At 45.4% G+C, this 27684-nt stretch overlaps 2 protein-coding genes across 4 annotated transcripts in view; both read left to right on the top strand.

The window, feature by feature from the left end:
• The window catches only part of ECE2 (endothelin converting enzyme 2), a 78191-nt gene extending 71474 nt beyond the window's left edge, over positions 1-6717 (top strand). For both annotated transcript variants that reach the window (XM_039322532.1, XM_039322531.1), the window contains exon 19: positions 5795-6717. In XM_039322532.1, coding sequence (XP_039178466.1) covers positions 5795-5971 — 177 coding nt within the window. In that variant the 3' untranslated portion in view covers positions 5972-6717. The remainder of the gene's footprint in view (positions 1-5794) is intronic.
• Positions 6718-12997: 6280 nt separating this feature from the next.
• LOC120298607 (mitochondrial ubiquitin ligase activator of nfkb 1-A-like) lies at positions 12998-27378 on the top strand. 2 transcript variants are annotated; one of them, XR_005554152.1, is made up of 6 exons: positions 12998-13135; positions 15519-15646; positions 18168-18255; positions 22735-22855; positions 24944-25736; positions 25794-27378. XR_005554152.1 is itself a non-coding variant. In XM_039322525.1 (5 exons), the coding sequence occupies exons 2-5, from the start codon at positions 15530-15532 to the stop codon at positions 25656-25658; spliced, it is 1041 nt and encodes a 346-aa protein (XP_039178459.1). In that variant the 5' UTR covers positions 12998-13135; positions 15519-15529; the 3' UTR covers positions 25659-27378. The 2 variants fall into 2 exon arrangements, 1 of the variants encoding a protein (XP_039178459.1); XM_039322525.1 differs by having other exon boundaries at positions 24944-27378.
• The last annotated feature ends 306 nt before the right edge of the window (positions 27379-27684 follow it).

A 27684-nucleotide genomic window follows, 5' to 3' on the forward strand; every position in this document is an offset into this window, starting at 1 on the left:
CTCATATTTAAGTGATTGTCCACTAGGACTTAAAGATCCCTCTCACAGTTACTACTATTGAGCAAGGTACCCCCTATACTATACCTGCGCATTTGGTTTTTCTTGCCTAAATGTAGAACTTTCCTTTTTTCACCATTGAATTTCATTTTGTTAGCTTTGACAGTGACCATAACTCAATGGAACAGATCCCTGGTGCCCGTCATACCTGAACACTCACTCTGAGCCTGCTATTGTAGGCCATGTTCTCAGAGGCTTGTTCTGCTCCAGTGACTTTTCTTTTGGATAAGCAGGACTAGGGCCCAATTTGTCCTAAAATACTTGGAATTATGGAATTTTGGAATTAAAGAGCGCGCATATTCCTCTGGGTAGCAAGCAAAGGCAACATGGAGCTACGTGTGGATGGGATGTGAAACATAGGTCATCTAGACCAGGGCTTTTCAACCTTTTCGCCGATTGTACCACTTTTAGAATATGGCAATATTCAAATACCACCAGTCGCCTACAAGGTGTCAAAAACTTGATGACCAAAAAACCCCCTGAAAAAAGTGATAAAGTACAGGTAGTCCTCTCTCACCCCCTTTAATATCACCTCTCCCCCAACCCCCTTTAATATCTCTTCTCCTACTCCCTTTAATATTATCTTTCCCCATCCCCTTTAATATCATGTCTTCCCCCACCCCCTTTAATATCATCTCTTCTCCCACCCCCTTTAATATCATCTTCCCCCACCCCCTTTAATATCACCTCTTCCCCCACCCACTTTAATATCTTCCCCCACCCCCTTTAATATCACCTCTTCCCCCACCCCCTTTAATATAATCTCATCTCCCACCCCCTTTAATATCACCTCTTCCCCCACCCCCTTTAATATCATCTCTTTTCCCACCCCCTTTAATATCATCTTCCCCCACTCCCTTTAATATCACCTCTTCCCCCACCCCTTTAATATCACCTCTTCCCCCAACCACTTTAATATCTTCCCCCACCCCCTTTAATAGCACTCTTCCCCACTCCCTTTAATATCATCTCCCACCCCCTTTAATATCATCTTCCCCCACCTCCTTTAATATCCCCCCACCCCCTTTAATATCACCTCTTCCCCCACCCCCTTCAATATCTTCCCCCACTCCCTTTTATATCATCTCTTCTCTCCCCTTCAGTAGGACCAAGGCAATGCCTCATGCAGCTCCAGTTGAATCTCTGTCTGAAGACTGCACAAGGCTGCCTGTCATCCCCAATGAACTGGAGCCGCACGCACTGATCCTGGGTTCTCCGCAGGACCCAAGGAGGCAATGCCTCGTGCAGCTCCAGCTGAATCTCTGCCTGAATACTGGGTGAGGCCGCCTGCCACCCCCAACCAGCTGGAGCTATGCGCGCCGATCCTGGGCTCTCTGCAGGACCCAGGCAAAGTGTCGTGCAGCTCTGCTGAATCTCCACCTGAAGACTGCGGGAAGGGGAGAGAATGGTTGTGAAAAACACTCATAAGTCACTTTTTTCAGTGCTGTTGTAACTTTGAATGGTCACTAAATGAACAGTCACTAAGTCAAGGACTACCTAGTAGAAATAACAAGAATCAGTGTCTTGTGGTCCAAATCTGGTTCACCTAAAACAAATAAATCAGAATAACAGAACAACAGAGTTGGAAGGGACCTTGGAGGTCATCTAGTCCTACCCTCTGCTCAGGCAGGAAACCCTATATCATTTCAGACAAGTGGCTGTCTAGTCTCTTCTTAAAAACTTCCAGTGTTGGAGCATTCACAGCTTCTGGAGGCAGGTCGTTCCACTGATGAATTGTTCTGACTATCAGGAAATATCTCCTTAATTTGCTAAATCATTTTGAAGATACAACATAAATTTTTTTAAGATGCAAAATGCTGGGCTCCTAGTGAGGATTGGCAGTATGTTGGGCAGCCCTGAGCAAAGGCAGAACCAGACCTTATATACCCTTGGCCCAATATTTGCGAAGGCAAAACAAAGAAGGCAGACACAGTGTAAAATACAGCATGACATAGAATGTCGTTGATGCGGTGACCTTATTATTATTTATCCCTCCTTACTAGGTCAGCATGACAGCTATATTAAATCTGAGATATAGTCAGCAAATAGGAACAATTGGGATTATTGGGCCACAGGGTCCTGTTTGATTCCTACCCCTGTCACCACTCAAGGTCACTTCAGCTGGCTGTGAATGTTTCCTTACAAGGGCATTTTGTGCAATTCAGACATAACGGGGTGCATCTCATAGGTGTGGTAGTGAATTTAGCTGACATGTGCACGAGGGATATCTTTTCTATCAGCGCCCGCTGTGTTCGAACGTTGAATGAATGTCAATATTGAATAAGGAGAGCCAGTTTGGTCTAGTGCAGGGGTAGGCAACCTTGGCTCTTTTATGACTGGTGGACTTCAACTCCCAGAATTCCTGAGCCAGCCATGCTGAGGGGAAAGGGAGAGGTTTCTAAGCTGAGCCATGCTGGCTCAGGAATTCTGGGAGTTGAAGTCCACGAGTCATGAAGCAGCCTAGGCCTAGGCCAGAGGTAGGCAACTTTGGCTCTTTTATGACCCGTGGACTTCAACTCCCAGAATTCCTGAGCCAACATGGCTCAGTTTGGAAACCTCTCCCTTTCCCCTCAGCATGGCTGGCTCAGGAATTCTGGGAGTTGAAGTCCACTAGTCATAAAAGAGCCACGTTTGGCTACCCCAGGTCTAGTGGTTCGGGCCCCAGGCTAGAAACCAGAAGACTTGAGTTCTAGTCCTGCTTTAGGCATGCAAGCCGGCTTGGTGACTTCGGGCCAATCATTAAGAGGCTGGGAATTCTACTTCCACTTTAGTCATGAAAATCAACTGGGTGATTTTGGGCCGGTCACTCTCCCTCAGCCCAATTCATCTCACAGGTTGTTTTTGTTGAGGGGAATAGTATGGTAGGAGGAGGAAAGTGTATTAGATATGTTTGCCACTTGGAGTTCTTTGTAAAAATAACGAAGGTGGGATGATAAATAAATAAATAATTCCTTTGGCCACCCTGGTGAATTACAGGTAGTCCTCCACTTTAAGACTGGTTGCTTAAAGACTGTTCAAAGTTACGACGGATTCTGAAAAAGCTATTTATGACCTGGTTTTGACTCCCACCCATCCAGGGTCATGTGACCATATTTTGGATGCTGTAGTTGGGGGGGGGTATTATTTGACTCTGTGACAGAGTAAAAAAAAAAAAAGAGAGACACCAGAGGTTCTTACGACAAAATAAACATTTATTCGGTAATTAATCACAGCTTCCTGGAAGTCCCTCTAAACAAAAACTGCCTTGTTGTTTTCCAATAAATGTATAATTGTTCACAATGAACAAATTGTCTGAGTAAGGAGTCCCGCCCCTCACAGCAGCCAACAACCCAAGGAGGAGGATTCACACAGAGTCTCATTAATCATGGTTACTGCCAGCAAAAAAGGTTAAATGGCAGTTTTACTTGAAAACGAAGTACAAAAACAACACTAGGCTTAGTTTATTAGTGAGCACGTTAAGGAAGGGTCTCCGTAAATTGCCTGAACGTCTTTCCCTCAGATTGCTTCAATCTAGGACTGAGCCTCATTTAAGGGACAAGGTTGAAATGTCCTTCTTTCCTTATTTTCCCACTTTTTCCCCTTCAACTTCCAAGTACAGGTAGTCCTCGACGTACGACCACAACTGAGCCCAAAATTTCTGTTGTTAAGTGAGACAGTTGTCAAGCAATTTCCCCCTCCCATGTTTCTTGTCATGGTCGTTAAGCGAATCACTGCAGTTGTTAAGTTAGGAACACGGGTTAAGTGAACCCGAGTTCCCCCGTTGACTTTGCGTGTCAGAAGGTCGCAAAAGGGGATTCCGTGAGCCCGGGGACACTGCGACCGTCATAAATGCGAGTCCGTTGCCAACTGTCTGACTTTGGATCACGTGATCTTGGGGAACGCTGCAAAGGTTGTCAGCGTGAAAAAATGTTCACAAGTCCCTTTTTTCAGTGCCATCGTAACATTTGAATGGTCCGTTGTAAGCCGAGGACTACCTGTACAAGTAGTCCTCTGTAAATGACCACGCGTTCAGTAACTGTTGCAACACTGAACGAGAGGTACTTGCAACCACTCCTTGAATTCTGGCTGCTGCAGCATCCTTGTGGTCACGTGATCGCGATCCAGGTGCTTGGCAACTGGCGTGCACTTAACGGGAGTCCAAGGGCCCTGCGGTCACATGATCACCATTGGCAACTTTTCCTACTGGCTTCCCACAAGGAAAGTCAATCGGGACACCGGCAGAGCACTCTGGTAAGTCTCCTGGCCTTCCCATGCCCAGGTGTGGCTTGTGCCACCCTTCCAGGTAGGGCTCCCCCTGCCTCCCCTAGTGAAATTCTCCTGTGCTCCTTACCTGGGAGTCCCCCCACTTCCCACATGGTGACCCCTGTGCACTGGAGTTACGAGGGATCTGCGATTACTAGGTAATGTATCTGGGGGGGGGGGTGCAAATAACTAACAATCTGACTTGGTCTCTCTCCACACGTCATCCTTAGTGAAGTGTGCAAAGCAGCATCTGCATTTCCTGCGTCGGATAAGGAGAGCACATCTTTCTCCTTCTGTCCTGGCCACTTTTTACAGAGGCATGATTGAGAGCATTTTAACAAACTGTATCACTGTCTGGTTTGGTGGCAGCCGTGCCTCAAATGGAAGGTCCATACAGAGAGTGGTGAGGACAGCCGAGAAGATCATAGGAAGCTCGCTCTCTTGCATGCAGGATGCTGCTTACAAGCGCTATGTGCTTAGAGCTCAGAGCATCGTTAGGGACCCCACACACCCACTTTACGGTCTGTTTCTGTTGCTCCCCTCCTGGAGGAGGTTTCAAAGTATTTATAGCAGGACTACCCGATTTTGTAACGCCTGGGGTAAACTCGCAAGATTCGTTTTTCTCGCCAAGCACACGTATACATCCGAACTAAACTGTGTTGTTTGTGTCATAGCAAATATGTGGGTATGTGGGCGTTTGCATAATTTTTGTTTTTATTTATTTTTGTCATATTTATGTAGTGTATATCGGAGGTGGTGATCCTTTGAGAGCTGTATGCAACGAAATTTCATTTTAAAGTATGCCGATTAGTGTACATTCAAAGTGACAATAAAGTTATTATTCTGTTCTGTTCTGTTCTATCCTGTCCTGTCCTAGTCTGTGGTCACAGGACATTGCACTTTACGACTGCTTCACTTAAACAACCACAATCCTGGTCCCAATAGTGGTTGTAACCTGAGGACTACCTGCACATCCTCACAGAGAGCCAGAATATTGTACAAGTAGTCCTCACCTACAACCACAATTGAGCCCAAAATTTCTGTCACTAAGCAAAACAGTTGTTCAGTGAGCTTTGCCCCGTTTCGCAACCTTTCTTTCACATCACAGTCGTTAAGTGAATCACTGCAGTTAAGTTAGTCACTCGGTTGTTAAGTGAATCTAGCTTCCCTATTGACTTGGCTTGTCAGAAGGTGGCAAAAAATGATCACATGACCCTGAGACACTGCAACCATCACAAACAAGGATGCTGCAACGGTCGTAAGGGTGAAAAACGGCGACGAGTCACTTTTTCCAGCGCTTTTGTAACTTTGAACAGTCATTCAGTGAACTGTTGTAAGTCGAGGACTGCCTGTACCTCTTTACCCCCAAATCAACTTGGTTGAAATTTGGCTACTTCTGACCAAACAAACCCTGTACGGCTACACTTGAGGCACGCGACGCCTTTGACCTCTCTGCACCGTTAACGCTCTGCTCATCCTCTTCCTCCCAATGCAGGTTTGGTGCTCTGTGCGGACGCCGGAGAGCTCGCACGAGGGCCTGATGACGGATCCCCACAGCCCCGACAAGTTCCGGGTCATCGGCACTCTCAGCAACTCGCGGGACTTTTTAGAGCACTTTGACTGCCCAAAAGGCTCTTTCATGAACCCTGGGAAGTACTGTGAGGTATGGTAGGGGAAGGAAGGAAGGAAGGAAGGAAGGAAGGAAGGAAGGAAGGAAGGAAGGAAGGAAGGAAGGAAGGAAGGAAGGAAGGAAGGAAGGAAATAAGTTGCATCTCTGGCAGTTCCTGTACATACATCTGTCCAACCCTGCACAGTCCTGCTCACTTAGAAGCACTTGGCAACCCCTGCCTGGACATCTTCAGTTGGTGCACCGGGACAAGGAAAAGCAGAAGCTCTGCCTTCCTTCCAAGACTACTTTTCTTAGGTCAGGAAGGAGCAAAACGCACCGCTTCCTCCTCTTCACTAAGGCCCTCACTTCTTCCTCTGTGGGATCCGCGGAGACTCTCCAATTCAACGTCTTTGGCTTTTCTTCTCATCTCCAGCTAACTCGGGGCCTCGGCAATCCTTTGCAGAGCCCTGGTGCCATCTTTCTTCTGCTTCTCTAGGTCGGCTTTGCAGCTTTGCTGTTTGGGGGGAAGGGGGCGGTGGGTCTGGGAACCACACCGAGGAGGATGCTTTTCCTCTTTGAATCTCCAGGTTGGAAGGTGACTCTCTGGATTCAGTGGGGGAATTCCAACTGCAGCTTGCTAGGTTTATGGACATTACAGATTCGTCAGGGAACCCCTTGAAACGTGGGGTAGGCAACCTCGGCTCTTTTATGACTCGTGGACTTCAACTCCCAGAATTCCTGAACCTGCATGGGGGAATTATGGCCCCTTCATGACTCGTGGACTTCAACTCCCAGAATTCTTGTGCCAGCATGGGGGAACTATGGCTCCTTCATGACTCGTGGACTTCAACTCCCAGAATTCCTGAGCCAGCATGGCTCAGCTTGGAAAACTCTCCCTTTCCCCTCAGCATGGCCGGCTCAGGAATTCTGGGAGTTGAAGTCCCCGAGTCATAAAAGAACCACGGTTGCCTAGAACATGGATCCAGAGAACACTACTAGAATCAGAGCAGAATCCATCCAGTTTCTATGGAAATTCTCCATCATCCAGGTCACGGTTGTCCCAAAAGTGGTTTTTCCAGAGGAAAGTGGACTTACGTTGTTGTTTTCATTTGAAAACATTTCACTTCTCACCCAAGGAGCTTTTTCGGTTGTGAGGAAGCTGAAGAAGCTCAAGAAGCTTCTCGGATGACAAGCGAAATGTTTTCAAATGAAAATAAATAAATAAATAAATAAGAAAGTCCAATTGCCTTTTGGAAAAAGCACCTTTGGGACAATCCACCCAGTTTTACAGATTTGTTCCCAACACACCAGAAGCATTGCAGGGAGAACGGGGAAGTGTAATCCTACTGGATCGGAGCAGAATCCACCCAGTTTAGCAGATTTCTTCCCAACAGGCCAGCGAGATTACCTGTAAGAAGCTTCTTCCACCGAGCACAGGAAGGTTGCAATTACCCACGATTACAGGTGTAATCAGCGATACCCTGCTCCTGAACCTGAAGGCATCCTATAGCTAATTGCCAGGATTCAAATTTGTCTCTCATGCTATATGTTTCATAAGCCATCTCAGTTGCTGTCGAGATCTCCTGCATGGCTTAAGGCAGTGGTGGCGAACCTATGGCACGTGTGCCAGAGGCAGCACTCGGAGCCCTCTCTGTGGGCACACGTGCCGTTGCCCCAGCCTTGCCTCCCCCTGTGACCCCCTCCTCACCAGCAGCCCCCCTGGAGGAGAGTCGCCCCCGAGCATGGCCCACACGGAGCAGCGCAGCCAAGGACATGGCAGCCAGGCAGCGTAGACAAGACTCTGCCCTCACCCCTATGATGCTGCGGGGTGCGGGCAGAGGGCATGGCCACCATAGCGCTGCTGGGCTGCCTAGGTGATCTGCGGCGGGCCCTGGAGTCCGTGAGTGGTCCTGTGGGCAGGCGGGGCAGGGGATGGGGGGCAGAGTGGGGGCAGGGCAGGGGGGTGGAGCGGGGGCACAGCCAGTTTTGGGGCACTCGGTCTCTAAAAGGTTTGCCATCACTACCCGAAACCAAAATGCAGTGTTTCCCAATCTCTGCCACTTTGAGCTGTGCGGCCTTCAACTCCCAGAATTCCCTTGCCAGGGAATTCTGGGAGTTGAACTCCGCACAGCTCAAAGTGGCAGAGATTGGGAAACACTGATTAGAGAGAAAGTGAAGAACAGGGCTTGCCAGCTGATATAGGCGCCACATGAATTTCCCTTTCTTTTATTTTAACTGAACAGATTCCACAGCTTGAAAAAAAAGTTTTGGAAAACTCCCGGATCACTGTCCGGCTAAGATGCACCAGGGAGCATTTATCCCTTGGTGTCAGGGTGTAATAAATTAAAAGGGACTGGCTATCTTTCTCCTGCCAATCAAGCATCCAAAGAAGAAAACCAGGGTTGGGCATACAGACTATTCTCCGTCGTGCTTCTTTCGAATCGGGAGCCAAAGTCATTTGTGTTGCATAGGCAAAAGGAGAGAAGATTGTACACCTGCCAAAGCACAATCCCACCCAATCACTGTGGAAAGACAAACTGCCTTTTTTTCGTCCGCTCGCGTCGCATCTCCCCAAGCTTCGTACCCCTTTTTCACAAAAACAGAGGTGGACCCCCCTGGATTGGTTGCTAGGAATCCCGCGCAGACGCAGATCTCCCTCTTCAAAGCACACACACAAAAAACCCCAAACCTATCCCAAGGATATCTTCGGAATCTGGCAGGAGACGGGAGAAGCGAGGAATGAATTTGAACTCGCTTCCAACGCGGTTTCCTTTAATCCTTTCCCAAGCTCGCAATCGAATCCAAATTAGCTTGGCTGAGAAATTCCAAACTTGCTCCCATCTTAATTGAGCTTGGTGGAGATTAGTGCCTTGGATTAGTGTGTGTGTGTGTATGTGTGTGTGTCTAAAACTGGGGTGGGGAGGGGGGAGGGAGGGAGGGCTGCTCTTGATGTCTTTACTATTAAAAGCACTTTCCGCTTGACTGTTTCAAAGTGGACTTCAAAACTGTGTGACGGAATAAAAAAAAAAGTGGAAAAAAATCCATTGGAGAGTACAGCCCTGTTTCCTCTTTCCGGCCTAGTAGGCCACAAATCAGGAGTGACTCTAGATCAGTGGTTCTCAACCTTTTTAATGCCGCGACCCCCAACCGGTCGTAAGTCGAGGACTACTCAACCGGTCGTAAGTCGAGGACTACTCAGCTGGTACAGCACCGTTTGCAGAATGGGACTTTTGGCAGGCTCAGCAGGGCAGAGACAGCCTGAACAATTCCTATTGGCTTCTGAAAGCCAATAGAATTAGAGTCTATTCAAGAGAGTCTATTCTATTGGCTTTCAAAAGCCAATAGAATAAAGGAGTAGCACAGCTAAGGAAAAGGGGGAAAAAATGGCAGACTGCGTTGTTTGGCGACTCCCGTGAAATGGTCGTTCAACCCCAAATGGGGTCCCGACCCACAGGTTGAGAACCACTGCTCTAGATTGGCAGTTTAGTTACAGGAGGGCCAATTGTAAATTTGTTCCGAATTGGGGCTATTTAGACCTGCTGATATTTCCATGCTGTACCTGAGCAAAGATTTTAGACTCTAGACCAGTGATGGCGAACCTATGGCACACGTGCCAGAGGCGGCACTCAGAGCCCTCTCTGTGGGCACACCTGCCGCCACCGCCATCTCGCGCAAGTCCATTAGGCCACCGCTGGTGCCCAGAGTGGCAGCCCCACCCAGCACAAAGGAGGTGAAGCAGCTGGCTAGCAAGCTTGATTTTAGAGGTGGTAGAGCGTGCCCCCCTGCGCTCGCTGGCCTCTGTGTGTGCAGGGGCTGATGGTGTCAGGCAGCGGCCGCCCCTGCCTCACCTTGTCCCGCAGCAATGGCACTCGTGCCCTACCCCCTGCCTCACTCTGCAGGACGAGCCTCCTGCCCACTGCCCTACCCATCAGAGACCCCCTGGATCTTCCCCAATCCTGCCCAGACCCCACAGGCATTTATTTATTTATTTATTTATGAGACTTATATACCGCTTTAAGTGCAAGCACTCTCTAAGCGGTGTACACCAGTAAGCAATGTATTTACATTGCCCCCAACAATCTGGGTCCTCATTTTACCTACCCCGGAAGGATGGAAGGCTGAGTCAACCTTGAGCCGGTGAGATTTGAACCGCTGACCTGCTGAACACAGTCAGCTAAAGTGGCCTGCAGTACTGCACTCTAACTGCTGCGCCACCTCGGCTCCCCCTATGAGCAACATCTAGGTGGCCACACCCACCCCAGCCACGCCCACTCAGTCTGCGTGTCCACTGCAGCCACGCCCACCCAGTGGGCCATGTCCACGCCCACCTACCCCCCCCCCCGAGGGCACCACCATGCTGGTGCGGCCCTGGCACTTTGTGATAAATAAGTGAGTTTTGGGTTGCGGTTTGGGCACTCGGTCTCTAAAAGTAAGGTGACCAACTTTTTTACAATGAAAAGGAGGACACAAATAAATTGAAGAAGAAAATATCGTAAACAAAAGAAACATTTTATTCATTGCAACAATAATACAGACAACTTGCATGTGCAAAGTTTGCCAGCCGGGTGTTTTGGCGTGCTCAGCAGCAATTCCTATTGGCTTTCAAAAGCCAATAGCAGAAGTAGCACAGCTCATGCAAAAGTTGAAAAAAAAACATCAAAAAAAGGTGCCGGAACGCCGTTCCGAGCATTCTATGAGGGAAAAAAAAGCCCTGCAGATTACTCTTCAAATATCAAAAAGGAGGACATGAAGGAGGACACTTTTCGAGGGGGACAGAACTCACAAAAGGAGGACTGTCCTCCCTAAAGGACGATGGTTGGTTACCTTACTAAAAGGTTTGCCATCATTGCTCTAGACCAGTGGTTCTCAACCTGTGGGTCGGGACCCCATTTGGGGTTGAATGACCATTTCATGGGGGTCGCCAAACAACGCAGTCTGCCATTTTTCCCCCCTTTTCCTTAGCTGTGCTACTCCCTTTTATTCTATTGGCTTTTGAAAGCCAATAGAATAGACTCTCTTGAATAGAGTCTAATTCTATTGGCTTTCAAAAGCCAGTAGGAATTGTCCAGGCTGTCTCTGCCCTGCTGAGCCCGCCAAAAGTCCCATTCTGCAAACGGTGCTGTACCAGTTGAGTAGTCCCCGACTTACGACCGGTTGGGGGTCACGGCATTAAAAAGGTTGAGAACCACTGCTCTAGACACAGGCTGATATTCCAGGGTTCGTTTCGTTAAAATAAATTTAAAAAAAAAAGAACAACGAAACTTGAAAGTAGGAAATAATATATCAGAACACAGAATATAGGTAGTCCTCGACGTACGACCACAATTGAGCCCAGAATTTATGTTGCCAAGTGAGACATTCGTTAAGGGAGTCTTGACCCCTTTTACAACTTTTCTTGCCCTGTTTGTTAAGGGAATCGCAGTGGTTGTTAAATTGGTAACACTGGTTGTGAAGTGAATCTGGTTTCCCAGATTCTGAATTTGCTTGTGAAAAGGTCACAGACGGGGATCCCGTGACCCCGGAAAACGGTGACGATCATAAATATGAACCAGTGGTCAAGCATCCAATTGTAAATCAGGTGACCGCGGGGAAGGCTGCCACGGTCATCCAAGTGTAAAAAAACGGTCATAAGTCCCTTTTTTCAGGGCTGTTGTAACTTTGGATGGTCACTAAATGAATTGTCGTAAGTCAAGGACTACCTGTATTAGGGTTGGAAGGGACCTTCTAGTCCAAACCCTTGCCCAACCTCCTATACCAGGGATCTTCAAACTTGGCCACTTTAAGACTTGTGGACTTCAACTCCCAGAATTCCTCAGCCAGTCCTCACGGCTGGCTGAGGAATTCTGGGAGTTGAAGTCCACAAGTCTTAAAGTGGCCAAGTTTGAAGACCCCTGTCCTATACCATTCTGTACTTTCTTTGGGCTTTATGGGATGGATACACATGATCATAGAAAATAACAGAGTAACAAGGACAGAATAACAGAAAGGACCCCAGAGATCTTCTAGTCCAACCCTCTGCTCAAGCAGGTGACCCTAAGCCAGGGGTAGGCAACCGTGGCTCTTTTATGACTTGTGGACTTCAATACCCAGAATTCGTGAGCCAGCCATGCGAAGGGGGAAGGGAGAGGTTTCCAAGCTGAGCCATGCTGGCTCAGGAATTCTGGGAGTTGAAGTCCACGAGTCATAAAAGAGCCAAGATTGCTTAACTCTGGCCTAGGCCTAGCCCACTTCATGACTCGTGGACTCAGATAAAAACTAGTCAAGGAGAGAAGCAACCTAGAACTAAGGAGAAACTTCCTGACAGAACAATTTACCAGTGGAACAACCTGCCTCCAGAAGCGGTGAATGCTTCAACACTGGAAGTTTTTAAGAAGAGACTGGACAGCCATTTGTCTGAAATGGTATAGGGCAGGGGTAGGCCACCTTGGCTCTTTTATGACTTGTGGACTTCAACTCCCAGAATTCCTGAGCCAGCCATGCTGAGGGGAAAGGGGGAGGTTTCCAAGCTGAGCCATGCTGGCTCAGGAATTCTGGGAGTTGAAGTCCACGAGTTATGAAAGAGCCAAGGTTGCCTACCCCTGGTATAGGATTTCCTGCCTTAGCAGAGGGTTGGACTAGATGACCTCCAAAGTCCCTCCCAACATTATTATTATTACTATTGAGGATCATCGCGCAGTCAGTCAGATGTTCAGACTGGATTTGGCATTTTTGTCTACCTATCGAGTCCTTACCAAGGACCTGGGACAGGCAGATGTGGATGTTTGATGTTATTAGAGATATAATCACAGGATGGAAGCATCATCATCATCATCATTATTTCCACAAGTCTTAAAGTTGCCAACTTTGAAGAACCCTGGCCTACAGTACTTGGTTCTCTCAATAGCCGGAGATTGAAAGAACTTGGCCCCGAGGCCTGATGGGATTCGTAGTTCTCAAAGAGCGCAAATGCTTATAACCCCCGCTTGCACTGAATCGCGAGACTGAGCGTAGCTCCTCGCCAGAACTATAAAGAGGAAGAAGGCATGCCGGGAGTTGTGGTTTTCAAAGCAAGAAGGCATAGAGACGGAAAGCTGGCTTAGCGGGCCTAGGAACTTTATTTCCCATGCACCTTTGCGTCACCGTAGTCGGTCGACAAGGCTCCGGTACTGCTGTTTGGTTCGAAAGTGAAACAGGAAGCAAGCTTCGGGTCGTCGATGGCCATTAGTCAATTTTCCTTGTAGCAGCTTGGTAAGTAAGCCTGCCGCCTCTGGCAATCTTTAAAACAAAGGTGCTTCTGAGCATGTGCAGAGAGTGCCGATGGATTAGGCTCCAGGCAGGCGCAGGGGTGGGGGAAAGACCTCTGTTTCCCAAAACTTTTAATTTCTCCTTGGTTTTAAATAAACTGACTTCGCTGGCGTTATTGTACTTTTTCTTTTCCTTGATTGTTGTTCTGAGCTGCCTTCTGTGTTTTTGTCAGCAGAAAGGTCCGATTTAGTAGCAAATGTATATTTCAGAAAATTTGATACTAAATGCATATTGCAGAAAATTAAGGACTTTTTCTAGCAATTTTGACCCAGCTGTGGTCTTTGGCCAGAAACCCATTTTGGTATGGAGGAGAGCTTCAAGGTACACATCCAGTAAAGCATCCTTATGCAGATAAGCCACTCAGATTGCTTTTATTCAGCTTACTTTATGTCCTCATTGACCAAACTTCTCTGAACAATTGTTTTCAGAGCATCCATGCCATACTCTCTTGAATAAAAGCATTAAATCAGTGTTTCTCAACCTTGGCAAGTTTAAGGTGGGTGGACTTTAACTCCCAGCTGGCTTAAGTCCATCTTAAACGTGCCAAGCTTGAGAAACACCACTTATATCACTGCAGAGCTCTCTGAGATTGAAACATATTTTATAAGGGTAGCCCAAAAATGCCTTGAAAGGCAAAAGAGCAGCCTGAGAATTCACAGAGAAGATATGAATGGAAAACTATTTTGCAGAGACAGCTGAAAAAACCCTTGAAAGTTAAAAAAAACAAAAAAACAAATCTCAAACTTCAGAAAGGGGATTTTTCTTTTCAAAGTTGGAAGTCAGCTGGGAGGAGTTACAAGCCCATGAGTTGGAAAGGAAGATGACAAATGAAAGTTTGTAGAATATGAGAAATCAGTTGACAAATGAGGCTGTTATCCAGAAATAAGAATAAATTAAGAAGCGACTGGACAGCCACTTGTTTGAAATGCTGCAGGGAGAGTCTCCTGTTTGAGCAGGGGGTATGACCAGAAGACATCCAAGGCCCCTATTCTAAATTGAAAAATATCTTCCACATGCATTGTACAAATAGATATATATTTTAGTCGCTCAGTCTCCAGTTTAACTTGTTAAATGGAAACTAGATGGAAAAGGAAGGTTTCTCTTAATATAATATAAAAGGTCCAGCAACCTGAGTGATCTAAAAAAAAAAAAAAAATGGCCTTGAGACTTCCTGTTACTCAAGGGAACATTTGACTCACGATGCAAACACAGAGTGGTAATGTACAGGTCGTCCTCAACTTAGGACCACAGTTGAGCCCAAAATTTCTGTTGCTAAGTGAGGCGGTTAAGTTTTGCTTCATTTTACAATTTTTCTTCTCCCGGTTGTTAAGTGAATCACCGCAGTTTTTAAATTAGTAACACTGTTGTTAAGTGAACCTGGCTTCCCCACTGACTTTGCTCGTCAGATGATCCCAAAAGATGATGACATGACACTGGAACCGTCGTAAATATGAATCAATTGCCAAGCTTTCACATTTTGATCACATGACCTTGGAGATGCTGCAGTGGTTATAAGTGTGAAAAGCAGCCACGTCTCTTTTTTTTTCGTGCCATTGCGACTTCAAACAGTCATTAAATGAATAGTTGTAAGTCGAGAGCAACCCAACCTGTACCAGGGTTTATCTGTTTAATATTCCGAGTTGTTTTTAGACCCTTGATAATATCGGATTTGCTGTTTCAACAGACAAAGCTTTTTATGCTTTCTTTAAAAGTCTTTAATTTGAAGAAGAGACACCAATTATAACCGTGGTGGCGAACCTATGGCACGGGTGCCAGAGGCGGCACTCAGAGCCCTCTCTGTGGGCACACGCGCCGTCACCCGGTCCTAGGCCTTCAGCTGGGTTTTATAAAACCTTTTCACTTTAGGTCTCCGCCACCATGTGCCCCCCCCAAAAAAGGTTCACTTAATCAGTCAATTTCAACTTCTCACTGGAAAAAAAAAAGATCTTGCAAAGTTGGAATTGATTGATTGAACTTTTTAGTCTCACCCAGTCTGCTGTTACCACCGCAGCTATGCCCACCCAATGGGCCACACCCACCCGGCACTCGACGATGCATAAGTGGGTTTGGGGTTGCAGTTTGGGCACTCGGTGTCTAAAAGGTTTGCCATCACTGAATTATAACATAAGTCCAGGCAAAATATTGAGCTCTATGGGAAGATCAGCCTGGACCTACCTTATTGCTAAGACTTGGTATGCTGATGTATTGGTTCTCCATCTTGCTTTCTTGTTTTGTTTTGGCAAGGGACTAACGGACTGTGAGGTGTCTTGCCATTCCTGGATGGTAGCTGAGTTCTTATTCGGGTTTTGTTTTTTTTTTCTTCCAGGGTCAGCTTCGATGGATACTTTTCCCTTTACGATAGGAGAAGCAATCTGTTTGGGGTCAAGCCTGGCCTTTTCTGGCCTCTTTTATTACCTGCACAGGAAGAAAGCCAAGGTGGTGTCCAAAATCCAGGTGTGACATTTATCTATTATTTTAGTTAAAGCAGTGTTTTTCAAACTTGGCGATCTTAAGATCTGTGGACTTCAGTATCCAGAATTCCCTAGCCAGCATGCTGGAAGTCGAAGTCCACACATCTTAAAGTTGCCAAGTTGAAAAACATTGTTTTAGAGGATTTCTAATGTGTGCTTCTTGATTTATTTAAAGAATTGTTCTTAAGCATTGCGACTCCAGGCAGCATGCCATAAACTAAAGCAACCACACAATGTAAAAATTCCAATTAAAATCTATCCAGGTATTGTGTAATTGTCCTTCCCTTGCTCTTGAGAAAGCAAGAATGGTGTTTTATAGTATAATATTTATATTTTCCAGCACTTTAATTATTGTTCTGATGAAAGGTATAACCTCTTGTAACATCGGCATTATCTTGCATCCATAAATTGGATTCAAATGTGTTAAGATTAAGATTAAGCTTAATCTTAAATCACCCAGCCAGCTTTCATGCCTAAGGCAGGACTCATAGCCTCCTGGTGATTGGCCCAAACTTATCCATCTGGCTTTCATGCCTAAGGCAGGACTAGAACAGTGTCTCCTGGTGATTGGCCCAATATCACTAGCCAACTTTCAAGCCTAAGGGAGGGACTAGATGTCACAGTCTCCTGGTAATTGTCTCAAAGTCACCTAACCAGTTTTCCTATTAAAGAGGGACCAGAACTCACTGTCTCCTGTTGATTGGCCCAATATCATCTAGCCAGGTTTGCTGCCTAAGGCGGGACTAGAACTCACACTCTCCTGGTGATTGGCCCAAAGTAACCCATCTCATGCCTAAGGCAGGTGTCAGCGCTGCAACATTGGATGTTCTTGCTTTGACAACATATGGAGATGCAGCCATTTTCCTTTACTTTATGTTTTACTCTTAGAGTTAGAATTAGATGATACTGGGGGAGAGGAGGAGGAGGAATGAGCATGGGAGATTAGTTAGACATAACAATACTGTATAAGGGTGAGAATTAAGGCTTTTTGAAATAAGAGATGATAAGAAATGGCAGTAGAAGAACTGGAGGAAAGGCCTTCATTTCAAACTAATTGGAGAATGTGATTTATGACTGTTAATTAGAGGGAATTGTGCTTTGATACTATGTGCTCAGGGGAGGGGAATTCAGATTTTGGCTTGGCCTATGTACCTGCCGATGTTATGCTGCTCGAATAAAGATTCTTTAAGGGAAACCCTGCCTCGAAGTTCTTTGAAGAGTTTCATCTGTCGGAGCCATGACATTAGGTCTAGAACAGTGGTGGCGAACCTATGGCACGCGTGCCAGAGGCGGCACTCAGAGCCCTCGCTGGGCACGTGCACCATGCTCCGAAGATGGCAACCATCCTTCTTCAACCAGCCGCCCATTAACTCACCAAGGTCCCACATGGCCAGATGCATCCCAGCAGCCATGCGCTCGCTGGCCTCTGTGTGCAGGGGCCGATGGTGTCAGGCAGCAGCCGTCCCGGCCTCACCTTGCCCTGTGACAATGGCACCCCCGCCCTGCTTCACCTTGCCTCACCCAGCAGGACGAGCCTCCTGCCACCGCCCCACCTGCCAGAAACCCCCTGGATCTCCCCCAACCCTGCCCAGCCCCCACAGGCGTCCCTCCCCATGAGCAACATGGAGGTGATCACACCCACCTTGTCCACACCCAGCCAATCTGCCATGACCACCACAGCCACGCCCACCCAGTGAGCCACACCCACCTGGCACCCGGTGATAAATAAGTGGGTTTTGGGTTGCAGTTTGGGCACTTGGTCTCTAAAAGGTTCACCATCACTGGTCTAGCATTCACCATCCCCTGTTTTCTAGGCCAGCACCCTAACCACTTTACCAAAGTGACTCTCAGTCATCCCTTTTGTTTGAGTGGTCTTAATTCAGAACAGACAAAATGAATCAGCTTCAGGCAATGTGCAGTTCTAGTCATTAGCCCACGACTGTGCCAGTTGCTGAACAAACAGGTGTTTCATCTGATGTACAATAGCAGCGTTTAAGTTCGTGTAAGGCAGTGGTTCTCAACCTGTGGGTCAGGACCCCATTTGGGGTCGAACGACCATTTCACAGGGGTTGCCAAACAACACAGTCCGCCATTTTTTTCCCCCTTTTCCTTAGCTGTGCTACTCCCTTTTATTCTATTGGCTTTCGAAAGCCAATAGAATAGACTCTCTTGAATAGAGTCTAATTCTATTGGCTTTCAAAAGCCAATAGGAATTGTCCAGGCTGTCTCTGCCCTGCTGAGCCCGCCAAAAGTCCCATTCTGCAAACGGTGTTGCACCAGTTGAGTAGTCCTCGACTTACGACCGGTTGAGTAGTCCTCGACTTACAACCGGTTGGGGGGTCACGGCATTAAAAAGGTTGAGAACCACTGGTGTAAGACAGTGGTTTGGGAGTGTCCTTGGTAAATACGTGAATAAGCAAAATGTTTGAGGTTCCAAGTGACCTTGGTTCTGGCATTGCCTCTTCTATTTTCATTTTTCTCTCCCCCCCCCCACATTTTTGCAGGGGGCTCCGAAGCTCCAGGTGAGTTCAGATCTTCCCAGCCTTTTGTCTGCCGCAGGTGGTAACTGCCTCCCCTACGTCGTCCTTGAAGGTAAGAATTCAGCATAAAGGTGTGCCAAGGTTTGAACAGGGAAACCAGCACTCCAACTGTCCCAAAGGTGCTTTTTCAAAAAGCAACTGGACTTTCTTGTTTTTTTTTTTTTTTTTTTCTTTGAAGACCTTTTGCTGCAGAAGATTTTTTGGACTTTTTCTTTTTCAAAGAAAAATCAAAGGAAGTTCAGTTGCCTCGTGAAAAAAGCACCTTTGGGACAACCAGGACCTGGATATGGAGAATCTCCATAGACATTCACCAATTTCTCAGTCCCTTCTTTTTCCACCTATCATGGTGAATTCGGCACCAGTTATCCTTGCTAGATGCCCACCAAGGAATCAACAAGAATTTACAATAGGAAAATACTGCCCATTTGAAAAGGGATCAAGACCTGGTGTTTCAGTAAATTTTTGGGGACTGGAGGTATTTCACTCTGATCCCTCCTGCAGTAGTCTGTTGCAAGTCAGAGCTCCATACTTGGTGACAGGGAAACATGTAGAGTAGAGTAGAGTAGAGAAGAGTAGAGTAGAGTAGAATTAGAATTAGAATAGAATAGAATTAGAATAGAATAAAATAGAGTAGAGTAGAATAGAATAGAATAGAATAGAATAGAATAGAATAGAATAGAATAGAATAGAATAGAATAGAATATATGGAATGAAATGGAATAGAACAGAACAGAATAGAATAGAATAGATGGAATGGAATAGAGTAGAGTAGAAATAGACTAGACTAGACAAGACTAGACTAGACTAGAATAGACTAGAATAGAATAGAGTAGAATAGAATAGATGGAATGGAATAGAGTAGAGTAGAATAAAATGGAATGGAATAGAATAGAATAGAATAGAATAGAATAGAATATATGGAATGGAATGGAATAGAATAGAATATATGGAATGGAATAGAATAAAATGGAATAGAATAGAATGGAATAGAATAGAATATATGGAATAGAATAGAATAGAATAGAATATATGGAATGGAATAGAGTAGAGTAGAATAGAATAGAATAGAATAGAATAGAATAGAATAGATGGAATGGAATGGAATAGAGTAGAATAGAATAGAATAGAATAGAATAGAATAGAATAGAATAGAATAGAATAGAATAGATGGAATGGAATAGAGTAGAGTAGAATGGAATAGAATTGAATGGAATGGAATGGAATGGAATAAAATAGAATGGAATGGAATAAAATAGAATATATGGAATAGAGTAGAGTAGAATAGAATGGAATAGAATAGAGTAGAGTAGAATGGAATGGAATAGAATAGAATGGAATGGAATAGAATAGAATAGAATATATGGAATAGAATAGAATATATGGAATGGAATAAGTAGAGTAGAGTAGAATAGAATAGATGGAATGGAATAGAGTAGAGTAGAATGGAATAGAATGGAATGGAATAGAATAGAATAGAATAGAATAGAATAGAATAGAATAGAATATATGGAATAGAATAGAATGGAATAGAGTAGAGTGGAATGGAATGGAATAGAATAGAATAGAATAGAATAGAATAGAATAGAATAGAATAGAATAGAATAGAATAGAATAGAATAGAATAGAATAGAATAGAATGGGACCTTGGAGATCTTCTAGTCCAGCCCCCTGCTCAAGCAGGAGAACCTATCCGATACCATATCAAACAGGTGATTGTCTGAAAAGAAAGTTATCAGTTTACTATACAGTATATCTGCCCTGAAGCTGGGAGGCTCAGGAGTTGCTTTTTCCAAGCCGTCTTCTCTGTCTCTGTTTCATTTTTGGCTTCAGAGTACAGGAAGTCCTCAGTTTACAACAATTCATTTAGTGACTGTTCAGAGTAGCAACAGCACTGAAAAAAAGTGATTTAGGACCGTTTTTACACATTTAAGACCGCTGCGGCATCCCCATGGTCAGGTGAACAAAATTCGAATGCTTGACTCATATTTATGACGGCTGCAGTGTCCTGGTGTGTGTTGTGTGTGTGTGTGTGTCATGTGCTCCCCTTTTGGGACTTCTGACAAGCCAACTCAATGGGGGAAGCCAGATTCTCTTTACAACCGTGTTACTCATTTAACAACTGCAGTTATTCACTTAGGTCGTAAAACGGGCCCAAACTCACTGAACTGTCTCACTTAGCAACATCAGTGTGGGGCTCAATATTTATATGTTTATATGTTACTTATATGTAAGGGTGTAGGTCTCTACGTACGTTGTATATACTATGTTTAAATGTGTGTTTATGTGTGTGTGTACACTTTGAGAGCAAGCAACTAAATTTCATTTTTAATATGTTGCGCCGTTGTGCCCACAGTAAAAAAAATGACAACAACGATTATCTAATGTAATCTAATCTAATCTAATCTAATCTAATCTAATCTAATCTAATCTAATCTAATCTAATCTAATGAATTCTGGTCGTAAATTGAGGACTACCTATATTCCCCAGTATGGGAAAACATTACCCTTCCCCTACAGATACGAATAGATGGAAGTCTGGCATGTTTTGCTCTGAATGCATAAATCTACCTTTTCTTTTTGAACATTCCCAAATGTGGGATGCCACATTCTTGATCACACAGAATTGGGATTTTTCTTCCTATCGGTGTGGGGTGGGAGTGAGCACGTATATTCGGTCCATAGTTTGAAATCTGGTGTAGCAGAGCGTTTTGTAAAAAAAAAAAAACATTTTTAAGCTATATAGTTAGTCCTTAACTTGCAACAGTTTGTACTATAGTTACAACAGCATTGGGGAAAAAAGTGACTTATGACCAGTTTTTATAAGACCGTTGCAGCATCCTTGTGATCACGTGATTACAATTCGAGCTGTTGGCAACTGGCATGGATTTATGACTGTTGCACTGTCCCAGGGTCATGTGATTCCCCCTCTGTAATCTTCCCAACTGGCTTCCAACAAGCAAAGTCAATGGGGGACTGCTTCTAGGAGCACGAAGCCGAAAACTTCGTGCTTCCTAGAAGCACGAAGCCGAAAACACCAGCCTGAAGATGACGAATGAGACTTCGTCGAAACGTCGCCAAGACACTTCCAATTTGACGCAGGAGAAAACCCGAATAACCAAAGACCTACATACAAACACCCGCAAAAACCTCAGAATGTATGTATGTATGTATGTATGTATGTATGTATGTATGTATGTATGTATGTAGGTCTTTGGTTATTTGGGTTTTCTCCCGCATAAAATTGGAAGTGTCTTGGCGACGTTTCGACGAAGTCCCATTCGTCATCTTCAGGCTGGTGTTATATATATATATCATATCATATCATATCATATCATATATCCAGAGCTCTTAATACCACAATAAAATACTACAATAATTTGCTTGCTTAGAGCTATTTGTAGGTGCCACTTCTGTCTTAACGGATTCCAAGCAACATACAGACCCAACTGTTAAGGTTATAACAATACATAGATATTCATAATCTTAAATCCTCTGGCCACAGCTAAACAATTAAATCTCTATAAATACTTCCTTTGCAGGAGGGATCAGAGTGAAATACATCCAGTCCCCAAAGATTTACTGAAAAAGCTTGATCTCTTTCCAAACCCCGAAGCACGGGCTGATCTGATTTCCGGGGAGAGAACTAGCTATTTCAAAAAGAAGGGCAGTGGCTGGGAATTTAATGGTGCTCTCCTATCTTTAAAGTTTTATTTCTCTTCCCAATCCCAGTCCTTAACAACCTTTTTCGGCATTAAACCATAACTGTAGAACCTGCTCAAAATGCTTTTAGCCGAAGTCCTTTCACTTCCTTTGTCGTGGTTGATCACGCGACCGTAGTGGTCCTGTTTCCCTTATTGTGGTTTCCTGAAGATGGGAAAAAAAATCAAAGACAGATGTTCTTCTTTTCCACCTGTTCTCAAGAAACCCACCCACTTTCTAGAATGATGCAAACATTTGGGGATCAAAATGAGTGGTTCTTTTTTTAAAAAATTTTTTTTATTGATTTTCTTTTACATACATATGTTAATTTTTCAACCAACGAGCTGTCTGGGTTCAACAATGCTAATACAGATTCAATTCCTAATCCTTTATTCTTTCCTCTAGCCAACAATAAAATAAAGTCCCAAATTTGATAGTAATCTGTATCTTCTTTATCTTTCAGTCTCATAGTCAATCTAGCCATCTCTGCGCAGTCCAATATTTTTCTAATTATTTCTTCCTCTAGTGGTAGTCCTTCATTCTTCCAATATTGCGCAAAGATTATTCTCGCTGCTGTAGTGACGTGTAAAATCAAATATAGACTTTGCTTGTTAATCTTTTCAGGCATTATACCTAGTACAAAAAGTTCAGGTTTAAAATCAACATGTTCATCTAATATTTTTTCTAACCAAGTATGTATCTTTTTCCAGTGAGTGGTTCTGAGCTCACTGGAAGGGTGCTGGGTCCATTTCAAGCCACTTAAGGGTTTTCTGGACTTAAAATGGACCACGCTCAAGCCGATTGTAACAGTTTTGCCTGCCTGTCATTTAAGGGGTGGTCCAACCGGTGGAAGCAGCTCTCACCAGCCCATACCACAAGGAGCTGCAGGGAGTGATTGAGAGGCTGATCCTGAAGGAGCATCGATTGATCTGGAACAGCCTAGCCCGAAGCTGGTAAGCTACCTCTTGGAGAACAAACAACAGAATCAAACAATTCTGGGAGTTGGACCAATCACCAGGAGGTTATGAATTCTAGTCCCGTCTTAGGCATGAAAGGCAGTTAGGTAACTTTGAGCCAATCACCTGCAGGCTATGAATTCTAGTCCTGCCTTAAGCATGAAAGTCGGCGGGGTGATTTTGGGCCAATTGCTAAGAGGCTAGTTCTAGTCCCACCTTAGGCATGAAAGCCGGTTGGGTGACTTGGGCCAATCATCAAGAGGCTATGAGCTCTAGTCCCACCTTAAGCATGAAAGCCAGCTGATTGACTTTCAGCCAATCACCTGCAGGCTATGAATTCTAGTGCCGCTTTAGGTGTGAAAGCCGGCTGGTTGACTGTGAGCTAGTTCCTCTCTCTCAGCCCAACCCACTTCACAGAATTCTTGTGGGATAAATAGGAAGGAAGAGTACTAGATATATGCTCTGCCTTGAGTTATTTATAAAAATAATAAAGGTGGGGTGTAAAGAAGCAAATAAACTACATGAGAACCTGAAGTATTGGTCTACTGTGCATAATGCCTTCCCCTAATCAGGGGTAGGCAACCTTGGCTCCTTTTATGACTCGTGGACTTCAACTCCCAGAATTCCTGAGCCAGCCACGCTGAGGAGAAAGGGAGAGGTTTCCAAGCTGAGCCATGCTGTGCTCAGGAATTCTGGGAGTTGAAGTCCACCAGTCATAAAAGAGCCAAGGTTGCCTACCCCTTCCCTAACTGGTGCTCAGCCATGTGTTCCTATTGCAGCTATCTCTGGACAGGGTAAATCTGGACTCCTTTTATACATATAATTTTATTAATTTTTATAATCACAAGTGCTTAATATTTTATCAGCAACATATTGTCTGGGTTCCAGCATTTAACTTACTAATACATATTAAGTTCTTTTCTCTCTACCTTGTTTTTCTGGCCAATGATGAAAGGTATCCCATGTTCTAAAATAAACTGAGTCTTCTCTCTCTTTCATTTTCAGTGTCAATTGATCCATTTCTGCCCACTCGTTAGATTTTTTTAATTAACTCTTCCTCCGTTGGTAAACCTTCATTTTTTCCAATGTTGAGCGAATACAATTCTTGCTGCAGTTAATATAAGTAAAATTAGATATAGGCACCCTTTCTCGTAATTTCCTACAATTGTGCCTAACAAAAATAATTCCGGCTTGAAATCTGTATATTTTTTAATCATTTTCTCTAATCATGTATGTATTCTTAACCGGAATAATAATAACAACAACAAAAAACCAATAATATAACAACAACAACAACCTATCCCAGGTCCTTGGTAAGGACTCGATAGGTAGACAAAATGCCAAATCCAGTCTGAACATCTGGCTGACTGTGCGATGATCAATAATAATAATAATAATAATAATAATAAAAAAGTTGGAAGGGACCTTGGTGGTCATCAAGTCCAGCCCCCTGCTCAGGCAGGAAACCCTACACCATTTTGGACAAATGGCTGACCAGTCTCTTCCTAAAAACTTCCAGTGTTGGAGCATTCACCGCTTCTGGAGGCAGGTTGTTCCACTGGTTAATTGTTCTAACTGTCAGGAAGTTTCTCCTTAGTTCTAGGTTGCTTCTCTCTTTGGTTAGTTTCCATCCGTTGCTTCTTGTCCTGCCTTCAGGCACCTTGGAAAATAGCTTGACTCCCTCTTCTTTTTTGGCAGCCTCTGAGATATTGGAATACTGCTATCATGTCCCCCCTCATCCTTCTCTTCATTAAACTAGACATACCCAATTCCAGCAGCCGTTCCTTATATGTTTTAGCCTCCAGTCCCCTAATCATCTTTGTTGCTCTTCTCTGTACTCTTTCTAGAGTCTCAACATCTTTTTTACATCGTGGTGACCAAAACTGGATGCCGTATTCCAAGTGTGGCCTTACCAAGGCATTGTAAAGTGGTATTAACACTTCATGTGCTCTTGATTCTATCCCTCTGTTAATGCAGCCCAGCACTGTGTTGGCTTTTTTGGCAGCTGCCAGAACCTTCCTGATCAGGAGACCCTTGGTGGGCTTTCCTGCGGCCTTCCCTCCCATTGCTTTCCTGTCTTTGCAGGACCGACAGTGAGCGGGTGGTGCTGGAACAGCTGCACACCGTCCCTTTTGTCCTCACTTCCCCCACAGACCAAGCGGCCGGAGGGGTGAGTGTGGAACTGCCCCTCCAGGCGGTTGACCTGCCCCTGGAGACCGTCTACGAACGCTTCCAGCAGACCTCCCATGGCTTCAAAGACCTCCTCAGCCACTACCTGAGTGGGGAGAAGCCCAAGGGCTTCCTGGAGACGGAAGAGATGCTCCTGGTGGGCAGCAGCCTGACCGGCATTGGTGAGCTGACCCAGCGCCTGGATGGGACCCTCTGCCTGCAGCCTCCTTCGAATGGCGCGGGCTATTTCCTCTGCCTGGAGGATTGGCAGACCCTGCTGTCTGGTCTGCAGTCGGCCAGCAGCTTCTGGAAATGGACAGGCTTGCTGTGCAGCCTGGTGGCCGCGGTGGTGGTCCTGCGGGCCCTTCGCCGAGCGCACCGGAACCGCCGGCTGAATCGGGAGCGGGAGGCGCAGCAGCGGGAATTTGAAGACTACCTGCAGAATCACAACCCGGACGAAGACCTGCCCGCCAACGCCTGCGTGGTTTGCTTGAACAATCCACGCCAGTGTGTGGTGCTGCCCTGTGGCCACATCTGCTTGTGCTTCCAGTGTTTCCAGGCCTTGCCCAACCCTTCCTGCCCCATCTGCCGGGGCCTCATAGACCGTGTGGTCCCCCTCTATCAGGCCTAGGGAAGTGGCCTCCAACGCAGTCAGCTGCCCCTCGCTGGTTGTACTAGAGCAGTGTCTCAGTGGTGGCCACTTTTAAGAGGAGTGGACTGCAACTCCCAGAATTCCCCAGCCAGCCATGCTCGCTGGGGAATTCTGGGAGTTGACGTTGACCCGCCTTAAAAGTGGCCACGGTTGAGGCCCACTGTTAGAAACAAGCATCCCAGTTGTGGGTTGAAGGACATCCGATCTACCCTGAGGCTTGTGGGTCTCCCTGGGCACAGCCCCCAAGTTCTTACTCTTGGGAAGCATGTCCAAAGTTGATGTCTCAGCAAAGGCGGCCTTGATCACCCTTCCAGCTTCGCTGTGCTGGAAGAGATATTAAAGCAGGGGTCTTCAAACTTGGCCCTTTTCTGACTTGTGGACTTCAACTCCCAGAATTCCTCAGCCAGGCACACGCGTGCCTGGCTGAGGAATTCTGAGAGTTGAAGTCCACAAGTCATAAAAGGGCCAAGTTTGAAGACCCCTGTATTAAAGAGTCCTTCTGATTGCTCTCCTATGGTGCTGAGACCCCAATCCCAGAATTTGGGAGGAATTCTGGAACTTGTAATCCAAACACATTTGGAAAGCATGGTTTTGGGAAAGGCTGAATTCATCTATTGCACGGGGAATTACCAAGTCCCTAAGCCTGCCTTGCTGGATTGCAAACTTAAAGCAATAATCGCTATACAAATAGAGCATCTTATCTAAACGGTAGTCGCTGGGTTTTTTAATTTTTATTAGAACTCAGTTGTTTACAAACCACACTGGGCAGCCTTTGCTTCAGGATTTGAACTCTTGAATGCCAGGGTAGAGGGATACAGGACATTAAATAACCAAGCCAATTTTGGGTTTCCATTGACAACGTTGGCCGCCTTGACCGTATCTTTTTAGACATTGTCGGCTTCTGGAACCTTCCAAATCACCTGCTTCTGGGTGGCGCTGAAGCTAGAGGTTCTAGCTATGAGTTTAGACTTCAAATCGGCACGAAGCTGGCTGTGTTGGATTACCTACCTTAATTTAGAATACTGTTTCTCAACCTCAGCGACTGTAAGGGGAATTCTGGGAGTTGACGTCCACAGATCGTAAAAGCTGCCATTTTAAATCCACACATCTGAAACACTGTGAAGTCCACACATCTTAAACTGAGTAGGGACTAGAGATTTCACTGGCATACAAATAGGCCCAGGAGCCAAGATGGGGATTCACAATAAATCAAACGCCTTGGTGCGTGGACATTTTTTAGCCGATACCAGCAAATAACTGTCCGGAGGACTAAGCCCTCAACTTTGCCGAGAACGGTTCCTTTCACGTCGGACCTTTACCGAATGGCAGATGGTGTCTAATCATACAAGATTGTGATTGATGTTAATGGCTGGTTCTGCGCTCATTTTGGAACGGCTGAGATCTCGCCTCTTGGCATATGGGTTTCGGAGGTAGAAGGCCGATCCCAGAGGGGGTGACCACCAAGAAAGCGATCTAGCGTGTTCGGCTGATGGCTTCCTTGACAAGCAAGCTGCTGGCCAACCCTAATTTCGTTATCGTCAAGTTTGGGATGAGCTGCGGACGCCGTCATTCGTGGTTTGCCCAGTCAAGTGACTCTATGCACTGCCTTTGTACGCCGAACCGAGCGTTGGATGGTGTTTAGCAGTTCTGCACACCAGGAATGTGAAATCAGGAATTATTGATAAATTGGCAAATCCATCAAGGCTTGTCTTGTCTCTTTTCATTTAAAGACTAATAGAGCAGAGTTTGAATAGGGGAGGAAGGATGAAGAGGAAATCCTAAAGAGCTGCTGCTTATTTTGGGGGGATGTTAAAAATAAGTCACGTGAGGGTTGGAGAAGAAAAGAGCAAGGTTGGTCCTTCCAGATGTGCCCGGCTTTAGAATGGACTTCTGCTCTGTTGAAAGTTCAAGATTCAAAGCAGGTGGGAATTGCTGTGGAAAAGCAAAGGGTAAGGCGAGGAGACTGTCATGAGGACATCATGATTTTAACCAATTTAGTGTAGTA

Source organism: Crotalus tigris, unplaced genomic scaffold (genome assembly GCF_016545835.1).
Source record: "Crotalus tigris isolate CLP2741 ecotype Arizona unplaced genomic scaffold, ASM1654583v1 scf7180000024116.2146003, whole genome shotgun sequence".
In the NCBI taxonomy this organism is placed as follows: Eukaryota; Metazoa; Chordata; class Lepidosauria; order Squamata; family Viperidae; genus Crotalus; species Crotalus tigris.